The sequence below is a fragment of the Xenopus laevis genome, chromosome 6S, assembly GCF_017654675.1.
Source record: "Xenopus laevis strain J_2021 chromosome 6S, Xenopus_laevis_v10.1, whole genome shotgun sequence".
Classification (NCBI taxonomy): Eukaryota; Metazoa; Chordata; class Amphibia; order Anura; family Pipidae; genus Xenopus; species Xenopus laevis.
In genome coordinates this window covers 20,685,475-20,711,733 of record NC_054382.1, presented here as the reverse complement: position 1 = coordinate 20,711,733, position 26,259 = coordinate 20,685,475, and the positions used below count along the sequence as shown (strand labels likewise).

The window sequence follows — 26,259 nt, the reverse complement described above, 5'->3', positions numbered from 1 at the left end:
TATAAATCTACCAGGCCCAGGACGACTGTCCCCCGTGCCCCCTGTAAGGGCCCGAAGGCGCAGCAGTAATAGTTGTGGACCAAAGAGGAGACAAACACCGGGTTCGAAGTACAAAAGGGTTTATCCAGAAGAATCGTCGGGGTACAGGCAAAATATCAGTTCAGGCGGCAAACAACGGAGTCAAGGAAACAGGCAAAGATCGGTACACAGAGAATCAGTATTAGAAATCACACCCAGGAACACAAGTCAATGGAACCTATAATTGGGCAAGGAAGAAAAGGGCAATGGGGTTTAAATAGTCCATGGCTTGGCGCCGAAATGTTGACGCGCTGGCGTCAGACGCAGACGCCAGCGTCCCCACGCTGACGCCCTGACGCCGGCGCCCGATTCTGACGCCGGCGTCCGTTCCGTCGCCGGCGACCAATCCCAGATCGAGAAGACGCCGATGTCACAGGACAGCGCCCAGCAGGAGCCATGCGGTGGAGCAGAAGGTCGCCATCTTGGACGCCATCTTGGGTGAGTGTCATAGTTTCCATTACACCCCCCTGTTCAGTGGCCACAAGAAAGGGATATGAGGGAGAACTAAAATGGCTTCCCAGGTATTTTTTCCTTAAAAATGTATCCTCCCCACAAAATAAGGCGCTCTTTCTCATAGTTATTTTATTTGAATCAATACTATATATATATACCAGGTAAGGCTTTGCTTCCTAACCCAGTCACTGCAGTTGCACTTAGTGTGCCAAAATGAACACAATAGTGTGTGCACATTCAGTATACACAAATTGGGTGTAAATTGAGTGATAGCTCTAGGGTTCACCAGTAGTGATGTGCGGGCCGGCCCGATACCGCGGGACCCGCAGTGCTCCTCGCGGGTTGTGGGCGTGTGCAGGTTGAGCTCTTCTTCTGCTCTCCCCGCCCGGCCCCTTTAAATTCCGACTTCCGGTTTTATAGCCTCGCGTCTGCTCGCCCCGGCCCTTTTGTGATGTCATTGTGACGTCATCGGCGGGGCTGTGCTGGTCTATAAAAGGACCCCGGAAGCGCGGGTGGGCTGGAGCAGGGCGGGTTAGGGTCGGGTGCAGGACAGAAAAACTCTGACCCACACATCACTATTCACCAGTGTTGAGAGGCGCACTTACACACAAGTCAACAGAAGAGGGAGAATGAATGCAGTGATACTTAGTAAAACTATAGAGAAGTACAGCAGAAGTATCCTGCATGGACATAGGTAACTTTTATGAAGGACGTTGTTACTGTACATAAATGTGTTCATTTCAGCCTTTCACTGGTTGTAAACAAGCCGCATAATTAACACCACACTGACTGTATAATGCATAAGTGACTTGAACAACATGTGGCACCAGTTATTATGCTGGATTTCTTCTGAATGTCTGTGCCCAAATACTACATAAAATATATGTACATGTTGGTTACAATAGCCGAGCTCTGACACTATAGATATAATAATACTGAGAGATAAGTCATGGTCTCAATTCTCAAAAAAGAAATGTAAAACCCCTATAAATGTTGGGAAGAAATGAATAGACATACATTAAACTATTAATATAGAACATTTATTTTAAAAAGTATTTTATAAAGTTGATATCTTGTTGGATCTTATTCTCTTCAGTTCTTATTCTTCTGTGGTGCCTTTTTTACTCTTCATCAAGATTCTTCTTCAGTCTGACTAGAATTGTCATCAGCTGAGTCACTAGCACTTTCAGCACTTTCAGCACTTTCATACGTATCTGATGAGATTTCTTCACTCTCATCTTTCTTATCTTCTATGGCTTTTTCTTCTTTCCTGCACACCCATAATAAATGAATAAATGAAAATCTGGTGCTGAATCCTTTCTAAGAAGAACCCCTTTTCCCACAAAACTGATAAAATGATGAGGTTACACAATCCTAAATGATTATGTAACCTGCGATCTTTCCATATTATTACTATGAAGCAAGGCGAAAAGCATAAAGCACATAGGAAAAAGCACTGCTTCTTGTACTATATAATACAGCAGTCCCCACGGCCACGAAGGGCCTAAGCCACGGGGGTCTGTTGTATGGCGAGTGAAGGGTGGGTACTCGGCCAATGAGAAGGAGTCCCCATGAAGATTTCTGCCACTGCACCAGGCCACTATGAAATTCTCATGTTGAGGCAAAATGCTCTTTGCTTTGAGTACAGGGCTCCTTTGCACCCATCAGTACTGCACTCTGTAACTTGTGATGGATTGTCTGACATATAAAAGTAACCCACCTGTTTTTGGGGCAGATTTATCAAGGGTCAAATCGAAAATTTGAATTTAGTTTTAATGGCAAAAACTGTCAAATTAAACTAGGGAATTGTTTAGATTACGTTTGAGTTTTTTTTTAAATTCGATTTTCTAGATGCATCTGCCACCTAAAACCTGCCGAATTGCTGTTTTATGGGAGACGCCCTGGGATCAATTTCGAGTTACTTGAAGCCTTCCTGAAATTCAAGTTTTCAGGTCGATCCTATTCACCCGAGTTTTGAAAATTCATTTTTTTTTTAAATTTTTGTAGTTGAAATTCGACCATTGATAGATAAGCCCCTAGGTTTTAATTAATAACCTGTTGTAGTTTCACAGGTTGGCCTAGACATGTCAAAAGCTGCCAAGCCATTCGTCTACTGACATGTAAATGTTAGATGTGAATTGATGCAATTTCCTGGGTTCAAAAAGTTAGAGGAAATAAAAAAACATTCTAAATGCTTACTTACCCTGCGTTTGAATCCTCTACGGGAGGGTTTTCTACATCACCAGTGTGACCTTTTTTCTTCTTTCGGTTGTAGGCCACGCTGCAAAAAAGGAAAAAAATAAATAAAACGTCTCCATAATGTTTCTAAACACCAACTCATTTTTCATATACAAATACAACTTAAGGATCTGAGTTTCTGCACATATTGCTGAGAATTGCAGAACTATGCACTGAAATATATTGTATGTCGTCCCACCTGTCCAGCACTGAAAGCCTGAATGGCAAATATTATTTATTATATAAATATAATCAGCTGAAATCTGCTCCGTGTCCTCACTTAGGCCTTTGGGTGCAGACACAAGAGAGTGCAGATACAAGTGGAGGGATTGTTTTTTTGCATAATAACCAAAGGTCTTACTCATCTATTTATTGTCTTTATACTTTTTTTTTGTCTTACTAGAGCAGGGATCCCCAACCAGTAGCTCGTGAGCAACACGTTGCTCTCCAACCCCTTGGATGTTGCTCCCAGTGGCTTCAAAGCAGGTGATTATTTTTGAATTCCAGGCTTGAAGGCAAGTCTTGGCTGTATAATAACCAGATGTACTGCCAAACAGAGCCTCAATATAGATTGAAAATCCTCATAGGGGCTACCAAATGGCAAATCACAGCACTTATTTGGCACCCCAAGAACATTTTTCAAGCTTGTGTTGCTCCCCAACTCATTTTTCTTCTGAATGTTGCTCACGGGCTCAAAAGGTTGGGGATCCCTGTTCTAGAGCAAGATAAAGGAAATATTACTTACCATATAACAATTCCTATCACTGCGTATAGCGCAAGGGGTGATGCAACACAAATCACTATTATCCCAAACATCTTCTCATTCCCTGTAAGACTTGGAAGGATGGTGTCTTCAATAAAATCAGTCTCATCTGGTGGTGTTGCAGTTGTTTCCATTATGGCAGTGCTTTGCAAAGCAGTTGTAGCCTCCGTCTTGTGTTTCGCCGTCCGTGTATCAACTGAAATGAAGTGAATCCCAATTGATGTTAAATGATAGATATACTAAGACAGCAGCAAAAATCTAGAGCAGACACATTAGCATTTGTACAAGCTGGAAACCAGTTGTTTATAGAAATGCGTCATTAACCCCTCATACCTTTTCTATAATGGCAGCTTGGCTGCCTTTAATTAATTGAAGCAATTAAATGCAGTTTTAAAATGTTTGGGTTATATTAACTTCAGTTTGTGAAATGATTCTATAGCACCCCCAGGAACAAAACTATTTCTTGATTTTAGTCGGAATAAATCTTAGGCTAATACGGTATTATTAGGGTAGAACTACATGGGCGATTTGAGGTCCGACGAAACGCTGGCGTGAAGTCGCATGTGCTGGAAATAAGGTAAGAAATAGAAATGTCAAGTGAAGTCTCAGCGTGCATCTGACACGACTGTTGAATGCAGACGCGACTACATCCGACATTCCTACAACTAACCGTTACTTCGTCGCATCTAACTTGATGCCAGCGTTTCGTCGCATGGCGTTGGATCGGACCTAAATCGCCCATGTAGTTCTACCCATATATACAGAGCTAATTGGAGCCAGGATTTAAGTTCCATACTACTGATCACATGCAGGCAGCATTCATAAACATTATATTTAGTAGGTTAATGCACTACTTATTGGGTTTACAAATCCCTCTCTCCCTTAACTTACCTTTTTCGTGTTTCACAATTGTAATTTTTATTGATGAAGGAGGCGTGAACACCTTTTCTTTAATTTTCAGCTTGACTTGGTAAATTCCGCTGTCTTTAATGTCTGTCGGATTTATCACCAGAGAACAGTTCCCTTTTGCCACCAGGGATTTAAAAACCTGATACTTATCCTTGTATTCGGGCAATGCCAGTCTGATATGGTCTCCATACAGATGTATTAAAGGCTTGTATTTATCTTCACCCACTGGAATTAAACCCCATTCTAGTTCAACTATTAATGGATTGAGGGGACGCCTTGTGTGAAACTTGCATGGTATCAGACCCATAGTATTGGCTTTGAATATGAGCTTAGGTTTGAATAAAGTGAACTTTTCAACCTTAAAACCTGAAAGAGAGAAAAAAAAACATTAGAATCTTGAAAGCTACAGATTAGTGTCTTGCAATCATTTTACTCCGTTTGTTCAGGAATAAAATATTTATATTTAAAGAACAAAATTATCCTTCAGAGTTTTACAAAAGGGACATAGATGAAGCAATGTTGGGGGGCTGCCCACCAAGGATTAAAGACTAAGGCTGGGATTACATGGGTTACATGAACTAAGAATTAGGGGCACATTTACTTAGCTCGAGTGAAGGAATAGAAGAAAAAATACTTCGAATTTCTAATGTTTTTTTTTAGCTACTTCAACCATTGAATTGGCTACTTCGACCTTCGACCACGACTTCGAATCGAACGGTTCGAACTAAAAATCGTTCGACTATTCGACCATTCGATAGCCGAAGTACTGTTTTTTTTAAAAAACGATTAAAAAAAAAACATTAAAAAGAATGATCGAACGATTATTCCTTCGATCGTTCGATCGAACGAATATCGGTAAATATATAGTTGAATATCGAGGGTTAATTAACCCTCGATATTCGACCATTAGTAAATGTGCCCCTTAGTGTTTCTCAGAGGGAAAACTACATGCCGTACAGGTATGGGACCTGTTATCCAGAATACTGGGGACCTGAGGTTTTCTGTAATTTGGTTCTTCGAACCTTAAATCTACTAGAAAGGTACTTAAACATTAATTAAAATCCAATATACTGTTTTTGCTTCCAATAAGGATTAATTATATGTTAGTTTGGATCAAGTACAAGTACACATTTTATTATTACAAAGAAAAAGGAAAACATTTTTTAAAATTTGTATTATTTGGATAAAATGGAGTCTATGGGAGATGGCCATTCCCTAACTCTTTCTGGATAGCGGGCTTACGGATAACGAATCCCGTACCTGTACATAGAGATTTAAATTGTTAGCCGTAACAAACCATGGTCTTAAGTCATAACATCATGTGAGGAATCAGGGATTTGGTATAATGCAAGAGAATTAATTAGCTATTTACCTGATGTGGTACCAAAAAATATTTGAATTAGTCCGATGATGATAATAATAAATAAAGGATGAAGACTCGCAGGACCCATCCCTGCTGGGCAGGAGGGTCTCCCACGGCCTTCACAGATGTTTTTCTGAAAAAAAGACTGATAAGAAAATGCAAATGAGAATCTGATCAACCAACAAAGAAATTAGCAATGCCATTAATTCTATATTTTTTTTTTTATAAACAAAAGGAGTTTCATTAATTACATTTTTACTAGGTACACAAAGCTTTTAACAGACCCATAACAATCTTAACATATTGTACATGCATATATTAACATCACTTATCAATTAAGTTTAGATTATTAAACGACTATTTGCCATTGTACATTATACAGTTTAGCACAAACACATGAAAAAAAGTCTTATTTTTGTACTCACAGTTATTTTTGATATAAAAAGATGAATGATGTGCCCACTAACAACTACGTAGTAGTGTTCACATCAAGCTCTAAACATCAAATGAGCTCACAGTGAGCTATAATGGTTTACAGCTTCCAAGCTGATGATGTCATAATATTCATACTAAACCTTGCAGTATTTAGCTTTTAGATCAATGATGTCATAGTGACCACAGCCAGTAACAACAGAATATGGCACAAACTTGGAGAATGTTTTAATATCCACAAATATATTTATATTATATTAAAATCAGTGTAACATTATGTTACTGGGCCCACAGTCCCATAAAGATCAGTCTTATACGTGAAGGTATCACCATAATATATCAGTTAACTTAAATCATTTGAAAGTCTATTTGTCATTATATATTATGTATTTAAATAATATATATAATACAATTTAACATAAAAACACAAACAAACAGATCTAGTTATTTTTTTGTACTCACAATTCTTTTTGATGTGTCCAGAAGCAGGAGTGTCCACTGATAGTAGTGTATACGTCCAGCTCTAGACATCAAATGACTCACAGTCATCAGTAAAGTTGTATTGCTTCCAGGCTGATGATGTCATAATGACCATTCCTGGTAACCGGACCAGACCAGTATTAAAGCTGCCAGATAAATGATGTCACAGTGATCAAGTCTAACTGTTTCACATGTGAATACTGAGCATATGAAATATATAGTTTATAGACATATGAATTAAATAATAAATTGGAGAAGTACCAAAATCATATCAAATTGGAAGTGGCAGCTACTATTTCAATAAATGGATGCAAATCCATTGCAAAAAAAACATAAAAGCTACTAGCATAATAGGAAATATAAAAATGATTAAATAAACTTAAAAATACATAAAAATGTTATGCAGTAAAAACCTATACTGGTGTCAATAGACTAAACCTGATTCAATACAGCTATGGGATCCCACCCCCAGGTTCCGATCTATTGATCAGTTTTACTCGCAAATGCTCATTGCTATTTATTTCTACTCAAAGCATTCAAACCAACAGACACAATGTGCTGATTTGAATTGAAAATCTTTTGTCTTATTTTTTTTTAATATTGCTCCACATAATCAAGAATTCTCAATAGCTGTGGACAGTTGTTAAAATACTTTCTTGCATGTTTTTCACAGGGTAAAAAATTCTAGTGACAAATGATAAATACCTTAGATTGGCTGAAAGTCAAGAAATGTTCTGCGACTTTTGTTATAAGCAAATGTTGGTGGGATAAATATAGAAGAATTCTAAAAATTTCTAGTGAATTTGGGGCAATTCGTTTGGGCAAAAAAATTGTGAATTTCCTGAGAAAAATTCATGAAATGGCGATGGCTTCTCGTTTTTGACGCCGGCGTCCATTTGCTGTGAATTCTCGCGGGAGTTCGCCGCGAATTGGCGCCTGGCGAAAACATTCACCCATCACTAATAATTTCATGAATCTTCCATCTGCACTTTATAAAAGTGTGCTCCATTTCTACAAAGCATGTTATTTCTATTTGAAAATACCTATAGATTTTCTTGTAGGCCGTTTGGTGTCAGATCATAATTATTTATTATTTTAAGTTGACCATAGATGAGCACATTTTATACTTTGTGCGACAAACGCTTATTCCTTTTAGTCTGAAACTAACCATTGAGATTAAAAGTAACAAATCACGATGCTGTGGTCATTAGTGACGGTGCGAATAAATTCAGCAAGCATGAATTCACGATGAATTTCCGCGTTTCATCGCCAGCGAAACTGCAGCGAAAGTTCGTCTGCAAATAATCCAGCAAGTCGAAAAAAAATGTGCTGCGCATCAGAATAAAAAATGCGAATAAAAAATTTAGGCGCGTCAAAATTATTTGGGCGCCCATTGAATTATATGCATTTGGACAAAATAGGTGTGTTTATAAAAATTGTCGCAGACATCAAAATTGACAAAAATTTAAATAATGTTGGCGCCCATTGACTTCAATGAATTCGCCATTTCTTGACAAACTGGACACTTCACATCACTAGTGGTCATTAATTGACAGACAGCAGTCTAATGAAAGTCATGTCCCAGAATAAGCAGTCACCCGTTGATATTGTCAGATAAGCAATACATGCAGAGATCTTATCGGTAGTTGATATAAATCTTTTAACCTGTCTGATGGATTAATGCGAAAAATGCCGGACACCCACACATGATCTGTAAATTGGATCAATTATCATTTTGTACGACTGTAGCTTTACATCTATGGCCATCTTAAAGGAGTTGTTCACCTTTGAGTTAACTTTTAGTACAGGTATGGGACCTGTTATCCTGAATGCTCAGGACCTGGGGTTTTCTGGATAAAGGAACTTTCTGTAATTTGGATCTTCATATATTAATTCTACTAGGAAATCATATGAACATTAACTAAACCCAATGGGCTGGTTTTGCTTCCAATAAGGATTAATTATATCTTCGTTGGGATCATGTAAAAGCTACTGTTTTATTATTACAGAGAAAAAGGAAATCAGTTTTAAAAATTTGTATAAAATGGAGTCTACGGGAGATGGCCTTTCCGTATTTCGGAGCTTTCTCGATAACGGGTTTCCAGATAATGGATCCTCTGCTTGTATGATGTAGAGAGTAATATTCTGAGACCATTTGCATGTGGTTTTTGTTTTTTATTATTGAGTTATTTAGCTTTTTATTAGGGATGTACCAAATCCACTATTTGGGATTTGGCCGAATCCTTGGTGAAAGATTCGGCCGAATACCAAACTGAATCCGAATCCTAATTTGCATATGCAAATTGCATATGCAAATTAGGTCCTGGAAAGGAAAAAGTGGAAAAACTTCTTCTTTTGTGACAAAAAGTCACGTGATTTTCCTCCCTTCCCCTAATTTACATATGCAAATTAGGATTTGGATTGGGTTCGGCCAGGCACAAGGATTCGGCCAAATCCGAATCTTGCTGAAAAAGGCTGAATCCTGGCCGAATCCCAAACCGAATCCTGGATTCGGTGCATCCCTACTTTTTATTCAGCAGTTGTAATTCTAGTTTGTAATCTGGTTACTGGGGTCCTAATTACCCTAGCAACCATGCATTGACTTGAATAAGAGACTGGAATATGAACAGGAGAGGGCCTGAATAGAAAGATGATTAATAAAAAGTAGCAATAAGAATACATTTGTAGCCTTACTAAACATTTGTTTTTAGATGGGGTCAGTGACCCCCCTGTTTGATAGCTGGAAAGTGTCAGAAGAAGAAGGCAAATAATTCAACAACTATAAAAAGGAAAACATGAGGTATTTGGAGACAATTTGCAATCAGTTTCCATTTTTTATTTGTGGTTTTTGAGTTATTTATTTCATATTTATACTTTTTATTCAGCAGCTCTCCAGTTCAGCAATCTGGTTACTAGGGTCCAAATTGCCCTAGCAACCACACATTGGTTTGAATGTGAGGGTCAGCTAAAGGTATTTATTTATTAGAATGTGGATGTAGGTTACAAAGTAACAAAGTAATGCATTGGGATTCATGTGTAACGTACAATAATTGTATTCAAGAAGTTGTATCAGTTATCTTATTCTATGGGAGCGTGCCCCTTTTATGTTTCTTTATAGAATCATCTGGTCTGACCAACTATTGGGGTTGTTGCACCTGACTGAGAACATGTGGGAAATATTTTTGATTTCCATTCCTCCCATTTGTAGTCTTGCTTTGAGCTTTGCATTGAGCGCCTCCTTTATTAATATTGTGTCAACTATAATCCTTTAGACCCTGCAGTGCTTTGTTCTCCTCTTGTGTTTTATCCAGGCATGATACTGAAACCAGTGTAAGGGAGCTGTGTATACTTGTCTCTCCTATGTGTCGATATGTGCATTGAGGGGGAGGAGTCCCCACACTTGTGAACTGACAGGAGGGAAATGCTGCACAGGAAGTGCTACTGGGAGAGAGATTTCTGTGCAAAAATACTACATAAAATATATGTACATGTTGGTTACAATAGCCGAGCTCTGACACTATAGATATAATAATACTGAGAGATAAGTCATGGTCTCAATTCTCAAAAAAGAAATGTAAAACCCCTATAAATGTTGGGAAGAAATGAATAGACATACATTAAACTATTAATATAGAACATTTATTTTAAAAAGTATTTTATAAAGTTGATATCTTGTTGGATCTTATTCTCTTCAGTTCTTATTCTTCTGTGGTGCCTTTTTTACTCTTTTCATCAAGATTCTTCTTCAGTCTGACTAGAATTGTCATCAGCTGAGTCACTAGCACTTTCAGCACTTTCATACGTATCTGATGAGATTTCTTCACTCTCATCTTTCTTATCTTCTATGGCTTTTTCTTCTTTCCTGCACACCCATAATAAATGAATAAATGAAAATCTGGTGCTGAATCCTTTCTAAGAAGAACCCCTTTCCCCGCAAAACTGATAAAATGATGAGGTTACACACAATCCTAAATGATTATGTAACCTGTGATCTTTCCATATTATTACTATGAAGCAAGGTGAAAAGCACATAGGAAAAAGCACTGCTTCTTGTACTATATAATACAGCAGTCCCCACGGCCACGAAGGGCCTAAGCCACGGGGGTCTGCTGTATGGTGAGTGAAGGGTGGGTACTTGGCCAATGAGAAGGAGTCCCCATGAAGATTTCTGCCACTGCACCAGGCCACTATGAAATTCTCATGTTGAGGCAAAATACACAACTCTTTGCTTTGAGTACAGGGCTCCTTTGCACCCATCAGTACTGCACTCTGTAACTTGTGATGGATTGTTTGACATATAAAAGTAAACCACCTGTTTTTGAGGCAGATTTATCAAGGGTCAAATCAAAAATTTGAATTTAGAATTTAAATTTCGAGGTTTTTTTATGGCAAAAACTGTCAAATTAAACTAGGGAATTGTTTAGATTACGTTTGAGTTTTTTTTTAAATTTGATTTTCAGGATGCATCTGGCCCTTTAAGAACGCTAATTCAACTATTCGCCACCTAAAACCTGCCAAATTGAATTGCTGTTTTATGGGAGACGCCCTGGGATCAATTTCGAGTTACTTGAAGCCTTCCTGAAATTCGAACCGAGTTTTCAGGTCGATCCTATTCACCCGAGTTTTGAAAATTCATTTTTTTTTTAAATTTTTTGTAGTTGAAATTCGACCATTGATAGATAAGCCCCTAGGTTTTAATTAATAACCTGTTGTAGTTTCACAGGTTGGCCTAGACATGTCAAAAGCTGCCAAGCCATTCGTCTACTGACATGTAAATGTTAGATGTGAATTGATGCAATTTCCTGGGTTCAAAAAGTTAGAGGAAATAAAAAACATTCTAAATGCTTACTTACCCTGCGTTTGAATCCTCTACGGGAGGGTTTTCTACATCACCAGTGTGACCTTTTTTCTTCTTTCGGTTGTAGGCCACGCTGCAAAAAAGGAAAAAAATAAATAAAACGTCTCCATAATGTTTCTAAACACCAACTAATTTTTCATATACAAATCCATCTTAAGGATCTGAGTTTCTGCACATATTGCTGAGAATTGCAGAACTATGCACTGAAATATATTGTACCTCATCCCACCTGTCCAGCACTGAAAGCACGAATGGCAAATATTATTTATTATATAAATATAATCATCTGAAATCCGCTCCATGTGTCCTCACTTAGGCCTTTGGGTGCAGACACAAGAGAGTGCAGATACAAGTGGAGGGATTATTTTTGCATAATAACAAAAGGTCTTACTCATCTATTTATTGTCTTTATACTTTTTTTTGTCTTCTGTTCTATATTCTAGAGCAAGATAAAGGAAATATTACTTACCATATAACAATTCCTATCACTGCGTATAGCGCAAGGGGTGATGCAACACATATCACTATTATCCCAAACATCTTCTCATTCCCTGTAAGACTTGGAAGGATGGTGTCTTCAATAAAATCAGTCTCATCTGGTGGTGTTGCAGTTGTTTCCATTATGGCAGTGCTTTGCAAAGCAGTTGTAGCCTCCGTCTTGTGTTTCGCCGTCCGTGTATCAACTGAAATGAAGTGAATCCCAATTGATGTTAAATGATAGCTATACTAAGACAGCAGCAAAAATCTAGAGCAGACACATTAGCATTTGTACAAGCTGGAAACCAGTTGTTTATAGAAATGCGCCATTAACCCTTCATACCTCTTCTATAATGGCAGCTTGGCTGCCTTTAATTAATTGAAGCAATTAAATGCAGTTTTAAAATGTTTGGGTTATATTAACTTCAGTTTGTGAAATGATTCTATAGCACCCCCAGGAACAAAACTATTTCTTGATTTTAGTCTGAATAAATCTTAGGCTAATACGGTATTATTAGGGTAGAACTACATGGGCGATTGAGGTCCGATCGAACGCCATGCGACGAAACGCTGGCGTGAAGTCGCATGTGCTGGAAATAAGGTAAGAAATAGAAATGTCAAGTGAAGTCTCAGCGTGCATCTGACACGACTGTTGAATGCAGGCGCGACTACATCCGACATTCCTACAACTAACCGTAACTTCGTCGCATCTGACTTGATGCCAGCGTTTCGTTGGATCGCACCTAAATCGCCCATGTAGTTCTACCCATATATACAGAGCTGATTGGAGCCAGGATTTAAGTTCCATACTACTGATCACATGCAGGCAGCATTCATAAACATTATATTTAGTAGGTTAATGCACTACTTATTGGGTTTACAAATCCCTCTCTCCCTTAACTTACCTTTTTCGTGTTTCACAATTGTAATTTTTATTGATGAAGGAGGCGTGAACACCTTTTCTTTAATTTTCAGCTTGACTTGGTAAATTCCGCTGTCTTTAATGTCTGTCGGATTTATCACCAGAGAACAGTTCCCTTTTGCCACCAGGGATTTAAAAACCTGATACTTATCCTTGTATTCGGGCAATGCCAGTCTGATATGGTCTCCATACAGATGTATTAATGGCTTGTATTTATCTTCACCCACTGGAATTAAACCCCATTCTAGTTCAACTATTAATGGATTGAGGGGACGCCTTGTGTGAAACTTGCATGGTATCAGACCCATAGTATTGGCTTTGAATATGAGCTTAGGTTTGAATAAAGTGAACTTTTCAACCTTAAAACCTGAAAGAGAGAAAAAAAACATTAGAATCTTGAAAGCTACAGATTAGTGTCTTGCAATCATTTTACTCTGTTTGTTCAGGAATAAAATATTTATATTTAAAGAACAAAATTATCCTTCAGAGTTTTACAAAAGGGACATAGATGAAGCAATGTTGGGGGGCTGCCCACCAAGGACTAAGGCTGGGATTACATGGGTTACATGAACTAAGAATTAGGGGCACATTTACTTAGCTCGAGTGAAGGAATAGAAGAAAAAATACTTCGAATTTCTAATGTTTTTTTTTAGCTACTTCGACCATTGAATTGGCTACTTCGACCTTCGACCACGACTTCGAATCGAACGGTTCGAACTAAAAATCGTTCGACTATTCGACCATTCGATAAACGAAGTACTGTCTCTTTAAAAAAACGATAAAAAAAAACCATTTTAATGATCGAACGATTATTCCTTCGATCGTTCGATCGAACGAATATCGGTAAATATATAGTTGAATATCGAGGGTTAATTAACCCTCGATATTCGACCATTAGTAAATGTGCCCCTTAGTGTTTCTCAGAGGGAAAACTACATGCCGTACAGGTATGGGACCTATTATCCAGAATACTGGGGACCTGAGGTTTTCTGTAATTTGGTTCTTCAAACCTTAAATCTACTAGAAAAGCACGTAAACATTAATTAAAATCCAATATACAGTTTTTGCTTCCAATAAGGATTAATTATATGTTAGTTTGGATCAAGTACAAGGTACACATTTTATTATTACAAAGAAAAAGGAAAACATTTTTTAAAATTTGTATTATTTGGATAAAATGGAGTCTATGGGAGATGGCCATTCCCTAACTCTTTCTGGATAGTGGGTTTACGGATAACGAATCCCGTACCTGTACATAGAGATTTAAATTGTTAGCCGTAACAAACCATGGTCTTAAATCATAACATCATGTGAGGAATCAGGGATTTGGTATAATGCAAGAGAATTAATTAGCTATTTACCTGATGTGGTACCAAAAAATATTTGAATTAGTCCAATGATGATAATAAATAACGAAGGAAGACTCGCAGGACCCATCACTGCTGGGCAGGAGGGTCTCCCACGGCCTTCACAGATGTTTTTCTGAAAAAAAGACTGAAAGGAAAATGCAAATGAGAATCTAATCAACCAACATAGAAACTATCAATGCCATTAATTCTATTTTTTTTCTTAAAAAAAAAATGAGTTTCATTAATTCTACTTTTACTAGGTACACAAAGCTTTTAACAGACCCATAACAATCTTAACATATTGTACATGCATATATTAACATCACTTATCAATTAAGTTTAGATAATTTAAGTCTATTTGCCGTTGTACATAATACAGTTTAGCACAAACACATGAAAAAATGCTTATTTTTGTACTCACAGTTATTTTTGATGTAAAAAGATGAATGATGTGCCCACTAACAACTACGTAGTAGTGTTCACATCAAGCTCTAAACATCAAATGAGCTCACAGTGAGCTATAATGGTTTACAGCTTCCAAGCTGATGATGTCATAATAGTCGTACAATGATGTCATAGTGACCACAGCCAGTAACAACAGAATATGGCACAAACTTGGAGAATGTTTTAATGTCTACACATATATTTATATTATATTAAAATCAGTGTTACATTATGTTACTGGGCTCACAGCCGCATAAAGATCAGTCTTATATGTGCAGATATCACCATTATATATCAGTTAACTTAAATAATTTATACGTCTATTTGTCATTATATATTATGTATATATCTATTATATATAATACAGTTTAACATAAAAACACAAACAAACAGATCTAGTTATTTTTTTTGTACTCACAATTCTTTTTGATGTGTCCAGAAGCAGGAGTGTCCACTGACAGTAGTGTATACGTCCAGCTCTAGACATCAAATGACTCACAGTCATCAGTAAAGTTGTATTGCTTCCAGGCTGATGATGTCATAATGACCATTCCTGGTAACCGGACCAGACCAGTATTAAAGCTGCCAGATAAATGATGTCACAGTGATCACGTCTAACTGTTTCACATGTGAATACTGAGCATATGAAATATATAGTTTATAGACATATGAATTAAATAATAAATTGGAGAAGTACCGAAATCATATCAAATTGGAAGTGGCAGCTACTATTTCAATAAATGGATGCAAATCCATTGCAAAAAAAAACATAAAAGCTACTAGCATAATAGGAAATATAAAAATGATTAAATAAACTTACAAATACATAAAAATGTTATGCAGTAAAAACCTATACTGGTGTCAATAGACTAAACCTGATTCAATACAGCTATGGGATCCCATTATAAGAAGGCCATTTCTCATAGACTCCATTTTATCCAAATAATCCACATTTTTTCTCTGTAATAATAAAACAGTACCTTGTACTTGATCCCAACGAAGATATATTTAGTACTTATTGGAAGCAAAACCAGCTGATTTGGTTTGTTTAAATGATTTTCTAAATACTTAAGGTATAAAGATCCAAATTACGGAAACCCCCAGGTTCCGATCTATTGATCAGTTTTACTCGCAAATGCTCATTGCTATTTATTTCTACTCAAAGCATTCAAACCAACAGACACAATGTGCTGATTTGAATTGAAAATCTTTTGTCTTATTTTTTTTAATATTGCTCCACATAATCAAGAATTCTCAATAGCTGTGGACAGTTGTTAAAATACTTTCTTGCATGTTTTTCACAGGGTAAAAAATTCTCGCGACCAATGATAAATACCTTAGATTGGCTGAAAGTCAAGAAATGTTCTGCGACTTTTGTTATAAGCAAATGTTGGTGGGATAAATATAGAAGAATTCTAAAAATTTCTAGTAAATTTGGGACAATTCGTTTGGGAAAAAATCGGGAATTTCCTGCGAAAAATTCATGAAATGGCGATGGCTTCTCGTTTTTGACTCCGGCGTCCGTTTTTGACGCCGGCGTCCATTTGCTGTGAACTCTCGCGGCGGTTTTGCAAATTTATTCGCCGGTGCTGAACTGCGGTAGTTCGCCGCGAATTGGCGCCTGGCGAAAACATTCACCCATCACCAATAATTTCATGAATCTTCCATCTGCACTTTATAAAAGTGTGCTCCATTTCTACAAAGCATGTTATTTCTATTTGAAAATACCTTTAGATTTTCTTGTAGGCCGTTTGGTGTCAGATCATAATTATTTATTATTTAAAGTTGACCATAGATGAGCACATTTTATACTTTGTGCGACAAACACTTATTCCTTTTAGTCTGAAACTAACCATTGAGATTAAAAGTAACAAATCACGATGCTGTGGTCATTAGTGACGGGCGAATAAATTCAGCAAGCATGAATTCACGATGAATTTCCGCGTTTCGTCACCATCGAAACTGATATAATCCAGCAAGTCGAAAAAAAATGTGCTGCGCATTAGAATAAAAAATGCGAATAAAAAATTTAGGCGCGTCAAAATTATTTGGGTGCCCATTGAATTATATGCATTTGGACAAAATAGGTGTGTTTATAAAAATTGTCACAGACATCAAAATTGACAAAAATTTAAATAATGTTGGCGCCCATTGACTTCAATGCATTTCATGAATTTTTCGCCGTTTCACGACAAACTGGACACTTCACATCACTAGTGGTCATTAATTGACAGACAGCAGTCTAATGAAAGTCATGTCCCAGAATAAGCAGTCACCCATTGATATTGTCAGATAAGCAATACATGCAGAGATCTTATCGGTAGTTGATATAAATCTTTTAACCTGTCTGATGGATTAATGGGAAAAATGCCGGACACCCACACATGATCTGTAAATTGGATCAATTATCATTTTGTACGACTGTATCTTTATAACTATGACCATCTTAAAGGAGTTCACTTTTGAGTTAACTTTTCGTACAGGTATGGGACCTGTTATCCTGAATGCTCAGGACCTGGGGTTTTCTGGATGAATGATCTTTCTGTAATTTGGATCTTCATATATTAATTCTACTAGGAAATCATATAAACATTAAATAAACCCAATGGGCTGGTTTTGCTTCCAATAAGGATTAATTATATCTTCGTTGGGTACAAGCTTCTGTTTTATTATTACAGAGAAAAAGGAAATCAGTTTTAAAAATTTGTATAAAATGGAGTCTACGGGAGATGGCCTTTCCGTATTTCGGAGCTTTCTCGATAACGGGTTTCCAGATAATGGATCCTCTGCTTGTATGATGTAGAAAGTTATATTCTGAGACCATTTGCATGTGTTTTTCATTTTTTATTATTGAGTTATTTCGCTTTTTATTAGGGATGTACCAAATCCACTATTTGGGATTCGGCCGAATCCCCGAATCCTTGGTGAAAGATTCGGCCGAATACCAAACCGAATCCTAATTTGCATATGCAAATTAGGATTTGGATTGGGTTCGGCCAGGCACCATGATTCGGCCGAATCCGAATCTTGCTGAAAAAGGCTGAATCCTGGCGAATTCCAAACCGAATCCTGGATTCTGTGCATCCCTACTTTTTATTCAGCAGTTGTAATTCTAGTTTGTAATTTCAGCAATCTGGTATCTGGGGTCCTCATTACCCTAGCAACCATGCATTGACTTGAATAAGAGACTGGAATATGAATAGTAGATGCATGAATAGAAAGATGAGTAATAAACTCAGCAATAAGAATACATTTGTAGCCTTACTAAGGATTTGTTTTTAGATGGGGTCAGTGATCCCCCTGTTTGAAAGCTGGAAAGAGTCAGAAGAAGAAGGGAAATAATTCAATAAGTATAAAAAGGAAAAAATGAAGACCAGTGGAAAAGTTGCTTAGAATTAACCGTTCTATAACATACTAAACGTTAACGCTATCTCTGATCTATTATCAGGTTTCAGATAATAGTTATGGCATTTAGAAAGCTTTTCAGAACACATTATCTCAACCAGAGAAATCTCAGCATTTCCCGCCGATACCTTCTAATTTTCTGTTCTTCCTACTTTAACTGACTTGTGTAAAACAAATAACCACTAAAATCATATCCATGTTATATGAGGAAAAGAAAGAGAACATGTTTTTTCTTTAAATTTTCAAGGGGTTGTTTACCTTCAAATGAATGTGTAGTATGATGTAGAGAGTGATATTTGGAGACAATTTGCAATCAGTTTCCGTTTTTTATTTGTGGTTTTTGAGTTATTTATTTCATATTTATACTTTTTATTCAGCAGCTCTCCAGTTCAGCAATCTGGTTACTAGGGTCCAAATTGCCCTAGCAACCACACATTGGTTTGATTGAGAGACTGGAATATGATTAGGAGAGGGTCAGCTAAAGGTATTTATTTATTAGAATGTGGATGTAGGTTACAAAGTAACAAAGTAATGCATTGGGATTCATGTGTAACGTACAATAATTGTATTCAAGAAGTTGTATCAGTTATCTTATACTATGGGAGCGTGCCCCTTTTATGTTTCTTTATAGAATCATCTGGTCTGACCAACTATTGGGGTTATTGCACCTGACTGAGAACATGTAGGAAATATTTTTGATTTCCATTCCTCCCATTTGTAGTCTTGCTTTGAGCTTTGCATTGAGCGCCTCCTTTATTAATATTGTGTCAACTATAATCCTTTAGACCCTGCAGTGCTTTGTTTTCCTCTTGTGTTTTATCCAGGCATGATACTGAAACCAGTGTAAGTGAGCTGTGTATACTTGTCTCTCCTCTGTTTCGTTCTGTGCATTGAGAGGAGACAGGAAGGAATTGCTGCACAGGAAGTGCTGCTCCTGTCATCCTCCACTTTGTCACAGCCGGGCACACGCGCAGTAGATGGGTTGCTTAGGGCGCCCAACCCTGCTGTTCATCGCCTCCTTTATTTGTGAACATTTTCATGATTGAGACCAGAGTAATGGGGATTGGCACACACGAAATTTAAAAAATCATTGTAGCTCTTGTAATAACATAAAAAACTGAAAAACCCCCCAGAAATGTTCAAAGTTTCATAACCCGACATATTTTATAAAATTAACATGGTAATTAGGGTGTGTGGCCAATAAATGGGCATGGTCAAAATATTTGCTGCGCTACGTGTGCCAAATTTTTTCTTCCTCTCTTTTATTTCCAAAATGTAGTGCAGTGTGAACGGTCCTAATAGGTTTCCCTGTCTCCTACTCTATTCTGCCTTCCCTATGCTCCATGTGTGTGCCATACTCTGCCTGTCCTATGCTTCCTGTGTGTGCCATACTCTGCCTGTCCTATGCTTCCTGTGTGTGCCATACTCTGCCTGTCCTATGCTCCCTTTGTGTGCCATACTGTGCCTGCCCTATGCTCCCTTTATGTGCTATACTCTGCCTGTCCTAAGCTCCCTGTGTGTGCCATACTCTGCCTGTCCTATGCTCCCTAGGTGTGCCATACTCTGCCTTCCCTATGCTCCCTGTGTGTGCCATACTCTCTCTGCCATATGCTCCCTGTGTGTGCCAGCGAGAGCTGTGAAATTGTGGGTATTCTCTCCCTGATATATATATCAGGGAGCTCCAAATTATGTGAAGACCATCTCAAATGGTCTCCATTTTATCCAGATAATCCAGAATTTTAAAAATTATTTCCGTTTTCTCAGTAATAATAAAATCGTACCTTGTACTTGGTCCTTAAAGGAGAAGGAAAGGCTTGCAGCACCTGGGGGTGCCAAATGTTAGGCACCCCCAAGTGATTGTAGTTACTCACCTGAAACCCCGGTCCGGTGCTCCTATCAGCAGAAAACTGCAACGGCCCGGGGTTATACCAATGAGCACCACGGAGTGATCCACTTTCTTCTTCTTCTGTCTTATAATTTCCTGGGGCAAACTCATGAATGAAATAGCTGACTTTTTAGTTAAAGTTCGGCTTTTCATTCTACCACTCGAAGAAGGAGGAAGACGGAAGAAGATCACTCCGTGGTACTCACTGGTATAACTCCGGGCTGGTGTCGTTTTCTGCTGATAGGAGCACCGGACCGGGGTTTCTCACTACAATCACTTGGGGCTGCCTAACATTTTGCACCCCCAAGTGCTGCAAGCTTTCTGGATAACAGGTCCCATACCTGTAATGGAACAAACAGCAGGGTTGTAAGTTTCCATAACTACATTATGTGTTCAGCCTGATATATTTTCCCACTCTGAGCCAAAAAGCACCCCTAGAGCCATTAATTAAGACTTCAGATCTTCTAGACTACTACAGTAATCCATATGCCCAAGGTACATTATTTCAAGCCCACTCATTTTGAAGGGTTTAAGTTGGCCTTTCAGAACGAAAATATTTATGAGAAATTCAAGCCAATAACATTAAAAAGGGATTTTGCATATTTTTTTTATCTGCTGTGCACCATAATATTTTATCATCTTTTCCACTTAGTAAATCCTCTTATATGCAGAAAAGGATAAGGAATATTCTGTACCTAGGATTTTTTGCTGCAGGAGCCATAACTCTATTTGCGTAGTGACACAACAGGGATCAGTAACAGTGCAGACTCCATTTATGTGTGCCGTCAGCAGGAAAGATAATGTTTAGATATAACTTTTACTGACTCCAGAACTTTTCAAGCATTCTCCAGCATTAGGCAAGTCAATATAACTTGTTGGCAGGCGTCAAGAGTCAAATATCTGTGTAATGTTCCATGTTTGTCATTATTCCTGTCTGATCATTACTTTCCCTGCTTTTTTTTCCATGGTCTAAGGCAGAGATGCGCCATTTATAGAAAGTGTCTGTTTCGATAGAATCCCTTGCTTCATTTTTCACTGATCCAATAGATGCAGGACATTGGATGTATAATATTTGTGTAGAAAGTGTTACTTGTGTGCTGCTTGATATTCACAGCTTTGGTCTGCTAACGCCAGGTTCACACCTCCCAACATTTTGGAAATTTTAATAAAGGGACAAATAGATTTGGTGTGCGTAGCATGGCGAAAATTTTTGACCACCCCTGTTTTTGTGACCACACCCCCTAATTACCATGTCCATTTTACAAAATTTGGCTGGTTATGAAAGTTTGACCACATGTGGTTTTTATGTGTTATTACAGTTTTGCTATTAAGGATGAATTGCCCTTTAAGCTGCAAATCCCAGTTTCCCCTAGAGATCTGCTTATCTTAAATTGTTACAATTGTTTCTATGCTTTTCTTAAATTGTTGTAAAAGTATTTAAGTATCTAATCTGGACTCTCTGCCAAAAGCCAATTAAGTTAGAAACTTTGTATCTTTTCCTGGCTGTTCAGTGCCGGAGATCAAAGAGAAAGTCGGGACATTTCATTAACTAAGCCGGGACTGCAGGGTTATGCTGTCAAAATCGGGACTGTCCCACGAAAAATGGGACAGTTGGGAGATATGCAGGCTTTTGGCTAAGAAGATTTCTATGAAAGTCAAAGGGAGTAATATACTAATTAATAATTTGTGGGTTGACAAAAAAAAAATCGACCTGCACCCGACCCGGCACGGCAGCTCTGTTTTTGAACCCAACCTGCCCAACTCTGATGAAAAAGGGGGCAGAACAGGCAAGCGCTTATAAAAAGAGGTTGCTGGAGGCCTGAACCCACCTGACCTGAGGCTCCTATAGCTTTGGAACAGCCCACACACCACAAATACCAGTACCCCAAACTCAGAGCACTTAGGGTGCCATTTAGGTGTCATTTACCCAGCACTTGCGTCAAGGACATTGCTGTGTTCTTACCACCTGCCAGTGGTGTATTAATTTAGCACAAGGACCTAAGAGGAGTCCCTGTGAGCCTTGACCCACCCCAGCCCAATCTCCAGTCTGCCTAAGCTTCACCCTAGTCCACCAAATGCTTCCCCTTTCACCAGTGAATGGGTCCCAGGCAATCATCCAGAAAGGCCCTACAGTAATTTACCTCTGCCGCAAAGCAGATAGTAAGGACAGTTAGCATTTGCACGAGTTGGAAGCATGATTGGGGACACCTAACCCTTTCTCGTTCCTCATGAATACAGGAACGGGGGAATTCTCTGCTATGGGTAGCACAGCATAGATCATAAGCACTGTCCAGAACGTTATATATATATTTGAAATTATCCCAATAATGCAGATGCTGGGTCTCCTTCAGACCCAACGTTTCAGCATGTAGCCTTTATCAAGGGGAATTCAACTGGAGTATTTACACTGGGACAGAGGATATTTTTTTATTTCTTATTTCTATACCTGCTGATTCCTAAACAGATATGGGACCTGGTATGCACAATGTTCAGGACCTGGAGTTTTCTAGATGAGGGGTCTTTCTGTAATTTGGAGCTCCATGCCTTCAGTCTACTAAAAATAATTAAATGAACCAAAAAGGATTGTTTTACCTCCAATAATGATTAATTATATCATTAAGTACAATGTCTTGTTTTATTATTACAGAGATAAAAAAATGAATTATTTGATTAAAATGGCATGTATGGGAGATGGCTTTCTGGATAACCAGTTTCAGAATAACATATCCCATACTTGTATATGATTAGTGCATAAACACTGCATTAATGTTTGTTAGGCGGGATGTGCTGAATGTTTTTCCTGTTACTCAAAGACAAGATAATATACACATTTCTGTTATTATTTAAGCCCTGAAACAACAGTAGACTTACACTTCTCTATATAACCTGAGAAATTCCTCAGGCCTCTGGAATAAGTGCAAATGGGTCAGACAGACACGTCAACCTTGTCCTTTCGTTTCTGCAATTCCACAAAGATCATGCCATAAATGGGTCAAAGCAAGCTACACATTCATACAGGGGATCTCTGCCCAAAAATTGTTTTATAGTTATATGGAGGTATATCTGCTAGTGATGAAAGTGAAGTATGGGACCTGTTATCCAGAATGCTCAGGACTTATATCTTTATCATTGTATCTTGGTTTGGATCATGTACAATGTCCTGTTTTATTATCACAGGGAAAATGTAAATAATTTTTTAAATTGATTATTTGGATGAAATGGAGTCTTATGGGAGACGGGCTTTCTTTAATTTGGAGCTTTCTGGATAATGGGTTTTTGTATAACGGATCCCATACTTGTATCTATTTTGCTGTTTATATATCTAGAAGCAGCCAGCTGCTTAACAAGCCGGGAGAAGAACTTACTTCTGCAACATTGTAGAGTCCTGCAGCTGGTCGGGTCCCGTGGGTTACCCGCAAAAACGTGCTGTACCCTGCGGGTTCCGGGTAGAAGTTCCGGGTGTGGGTATAGACGCGGGTCGGCAGGTTTGCAGGTCACGGGTCTTCTCAATAGTGATTTTTACTCCTTTTTTTCTGATCACGCCTACTTCCGATGATGTTACTTCCGGTTTACAATGACATCACTTCCTGATTCTTGATGGTCGCGGGTCCGGGTTGCGGATAAGGTACTTGAGTGTCGGGTAGCGGGTCCAAGTGGGTAAGAATGCGGGTCCGGGTTGCAGGTTGCGGGTACAGATAGGGTACGGGTTCCAAAAAATGGACCCGCGCAGGACTCTACTACATTGTTTCAGCAGTCAGAACCCAAAACCAGAGAGGGATAAACCAATAGGACTTTTAATAGCAATTGCACCAGTGGACCACGTAATCATAAGCTGATCACAATGGTTGCTTTGGCTTTGGCTCCCAAAGAGCTTGTTTGTGTCTTTATTACAACAATTTAAATTAGTTTTACTATGGGACTTTTAACAGTTAAAAGGGAGAAACTCTTCGAGGATACTTCTAGCTACCTTTCCATCATCATCTTGAAACGGCTATTAAAGAAGCATGAGGAGATTAATAGCACTTCATTCTAGCAGTGCTTCCAGTTTGTCTATTGATTCCAGCTCTTAACAGCATCAAGTTTGCCCGGCAGTCTGTAATTCTAAATGGAACTCCTAACTGTGTAGTACAGACGATTCTTTAAAACTCTGTAATTGCTTTGGATGCTAAATTTGTGTCAGACGGTTGCAGCAGTGCCTAAATATGTACTTTATGTGGCACAGAAGAATTTATTTGATGGACTGAGGCCTAAAAAATGTACAGTTGTGTTCAGAATCATAGTAGTCCCACATCACTAACCTGATCACTGTTTTTGGTTTAAATTATATTTCTACATGGCAAATAATTTACTAGTAGGTGTAGGTAGGGTTGCCACCTGTCTGGTTTTGACCCGGACAGCCCGGTATTTTGAGGGGCTGCCCGGGTCTATACTTTCTGCCCGGTTTTCCAAATAAGGAAAACCGGGCGGGATTCCCTTGATTCACACGACGATCGGCAAATCGCTGATCGCCGCGTCATAGCCCCGTCCACTGACGTCACGGGTCCGCCCACTGACATGACAGACACGCCCACTGACGTCACTGACCCGCCCCCCGCCCGGTCTCAGCCAGACATAAAGGTGGCAACCCTAGGTGTAGGTGTGGTAGAGTAATAGAAAACCAACAGACCCAACAGTCATGGCATGCTGCTGTGTGTCATGGAATCATTAATTCAGGATTGTTCAAAATAATAATAACTTGTTCCAAATAATAGTAGTGTTCAGTTCAGTTCAGTTAGAGTCAGTCCACACGAGCAGATTCAGGGAGATATAGTCGCCTGGCCACTAATCGCCTCTTCTTCTGAGCGACAATCTCCCCGAACTGCCTTCGCTTGTCTTCCCGTGTCTTCCGTCTGCTATGATGAAAGGCCGCATGCGCTAAAGCACTTATTTTTCCAAAGTTGCCTCACGAGGAAACTTCAGGCAACCTCAGAAAATGAATCGGCGCGTGTGCTTTAGCGCAGGTGACTTATCATTATAGCGGACGGGAAGTCACGCAAAGGCAGTTCGGGGAGATTGTCGCCCAGAAGGGGCAATTAGTCGCCAGGCGACTAAATCTCCCCGAATCGGCTCGTGTGGACTGACCCTTATTGAGAAAAAAAGTTGTCAGAAGGGAGGAGCAAATGTTGTGCTGCTGGTTATAGTGCATTTCTCTCTGAAAGTAAAATGGGTCGTTTTAGGTTTATTTTTTCCCCCTTTGTTTATACCGATGTGACGGCACTGCTGATTGTAGTTGCTCACAAGGGAAACGTGCAGCTCAATTGTGACCTTTTCCGCTGAGGCCAATAAGATAAAACTCATCTGTCACTAGAATGATTTACAGTATAAAATCATTTTGCATGTTTCTCATTTATTTGAGAAGGTTATCCTACCTTTATATCATCCCCTGACACTGCCGCCACCAGATATATTTATGTAGGCGCAAACACAATGTGACAGTTGCCCCTGGTGTTCTTTAACAGAACATGGCAGTGCATTGTAATAAAAAAAACTGGAATGTCTGATAAATAATGTTTTTATAAAGAATTTGCAGGTCTCTACAATCCACTGGCTAGGATGTTATCCGTACTACTCCAGTATACCAACAGTCAATAAAATGGCACTTCAGTGTCAGGGTGGCTACTAATTAAAAGGGTAGTTCATCTTTAAATTAACGTTTACTATGATTTAGAGAGGGATATTCTGAGACAGTTGGTTTAAATTTATTTTATTTGTGGTTTTTGAGTTATTTAGCTTTTTATTCAGGAGCTCTCCAGTTTGCAATTTCAGCAATCTAGTTGTTAGGGTTCATATAACCCTAGCAACCATGCTTAATTTGAATAAGAGACCAGAATATGAATAGGAAAGGACCTGAATATCAATAAATTTACTCAAAAAAATCTGGTGCAGGAAAATACTTAATAAAATCCATTAGAATATCCAAATTGTATGATTTTTTTTTGGGATTTGAAGCCCGAATAAGATCTTCGGATTATTGTACAAAATAACGAAACCCAGTGCAGATCATGATATCTTCCAATTGTAAATGGACTTCTACTTGACCTCAGCATGTTTGAGATGGAATACTTTTTATTTGGACTCAGGGTTTAATAAATCACAAAATTCATTTTTTTCCTTCAAAAGTGTTTTCCCCTTTAAAACTCTGACCAGAAAAAAAATCGTACTTT

The 26,259-nt window shown here is 38.5% G+C and overlaps 3 protein-coding genes across 3 annotated transcripts in view; 1 reads left to right on the top strand and 2 right to left on the bottom strand.

Moving 5' to 3' along the window:
- plxdc2.S (plexin domain containing 2 S homeolog) overlaps positions 1–26,259 on the top strand; it is a gene marked incomplete at its 5' end in the record, with an annotated part of 248,605 nt that overhangs the window by 38,135 nt on the left and 184,211 nt on the right.
- Positions 1,553–7,256, bottom strand: LOC121394999. Its single transcript, XM_041567427.1, has 6 exons — positions 6,699–7,256; positions 5,814–5,949; positions 4,424–4,807; positions 3,515–3,728; positions 2,735–2,812; positions 1,553–1,801 (listed from the first exon to the last, which is right to left on the bottom strand). Exons 1-6 carry the CDS (start codon positions 6,783–6,785, stop codon positions 1,663–1,665), a joined length of 1,038 nt encoding a protein of 345 aa, XP_041423361.1. The 5' UTR covers positions 6,786–7,256; the 3' UTR covers positions 1,553–1,662.
- Positions 10,337–15,490, bottom strand: LOC121395000. Its single transcript, XM_041567428.1, has 6 exons — positions 15,185–15,490; positions 14,335–14,467; positions 12,957–13,340; positions 12,044–12,257; positions 11,570–11,647; positions 10,337–10,578 (listed from the first exon to the last, which is right to left on the bottom strand). Exons 1-6 carry the CDS (start codon positions 15,269–15,271, stop codon positions 10,449–10,451), a joined length of 1,026 nt encoding a protein of 341 aa, XP_041423362.1. The 5' UTR covers positions 15,272–15,490; the 3' UTR covers positions 10,337–10,448.

Excerpts from the sequence above, each read along its gene's own strand:
- LOC121395000 (XM_041567428.1), bottom strand. The coding sequence starts at position 15,271 with ATGACTGTGAGTCATTTGATGTCTAGAGCTGGACGTATACACTACTGT. Across the intron at positions 14,468-15,184 it reads TGGACACATCAAAAAGAATT|TCTTTTTTTCAGAAAAACAT; the intron begins GTGAGTACAAAA and ends TTTTCCTTTCAG. Across the intron at positions 11,648-12,043 it reads GTGATAGGAATTGTTATATG|CGTGGCCTACAACCGAAAGA; the intron begins GTAAGTAATATT and ends CCTTTTTTGCAG.
- LOC121394999 (XM_041567427.1), bottom strand. The coding sequence starts at position 6,785 with ATGACTGTGAGTCATTTGATGTCTAGAGCTGGACGTATACACTACTAT. Across the intron at positions 3,729-4,423 it reads AATTGTGAAACACGAAAAAG|TTGATACACGGACGGCGAAA; the intron begins GTAAGTTAAGGG and ends ACTTCATTTCAG. Across the intron at positions 2,813-3,514 it reads GTGATAGGAATTGTTATATG|CGTGGCCTACAACCGAAAGA; the intron begins GTAAGTAATATT and ends CCTTTTTTGCAG.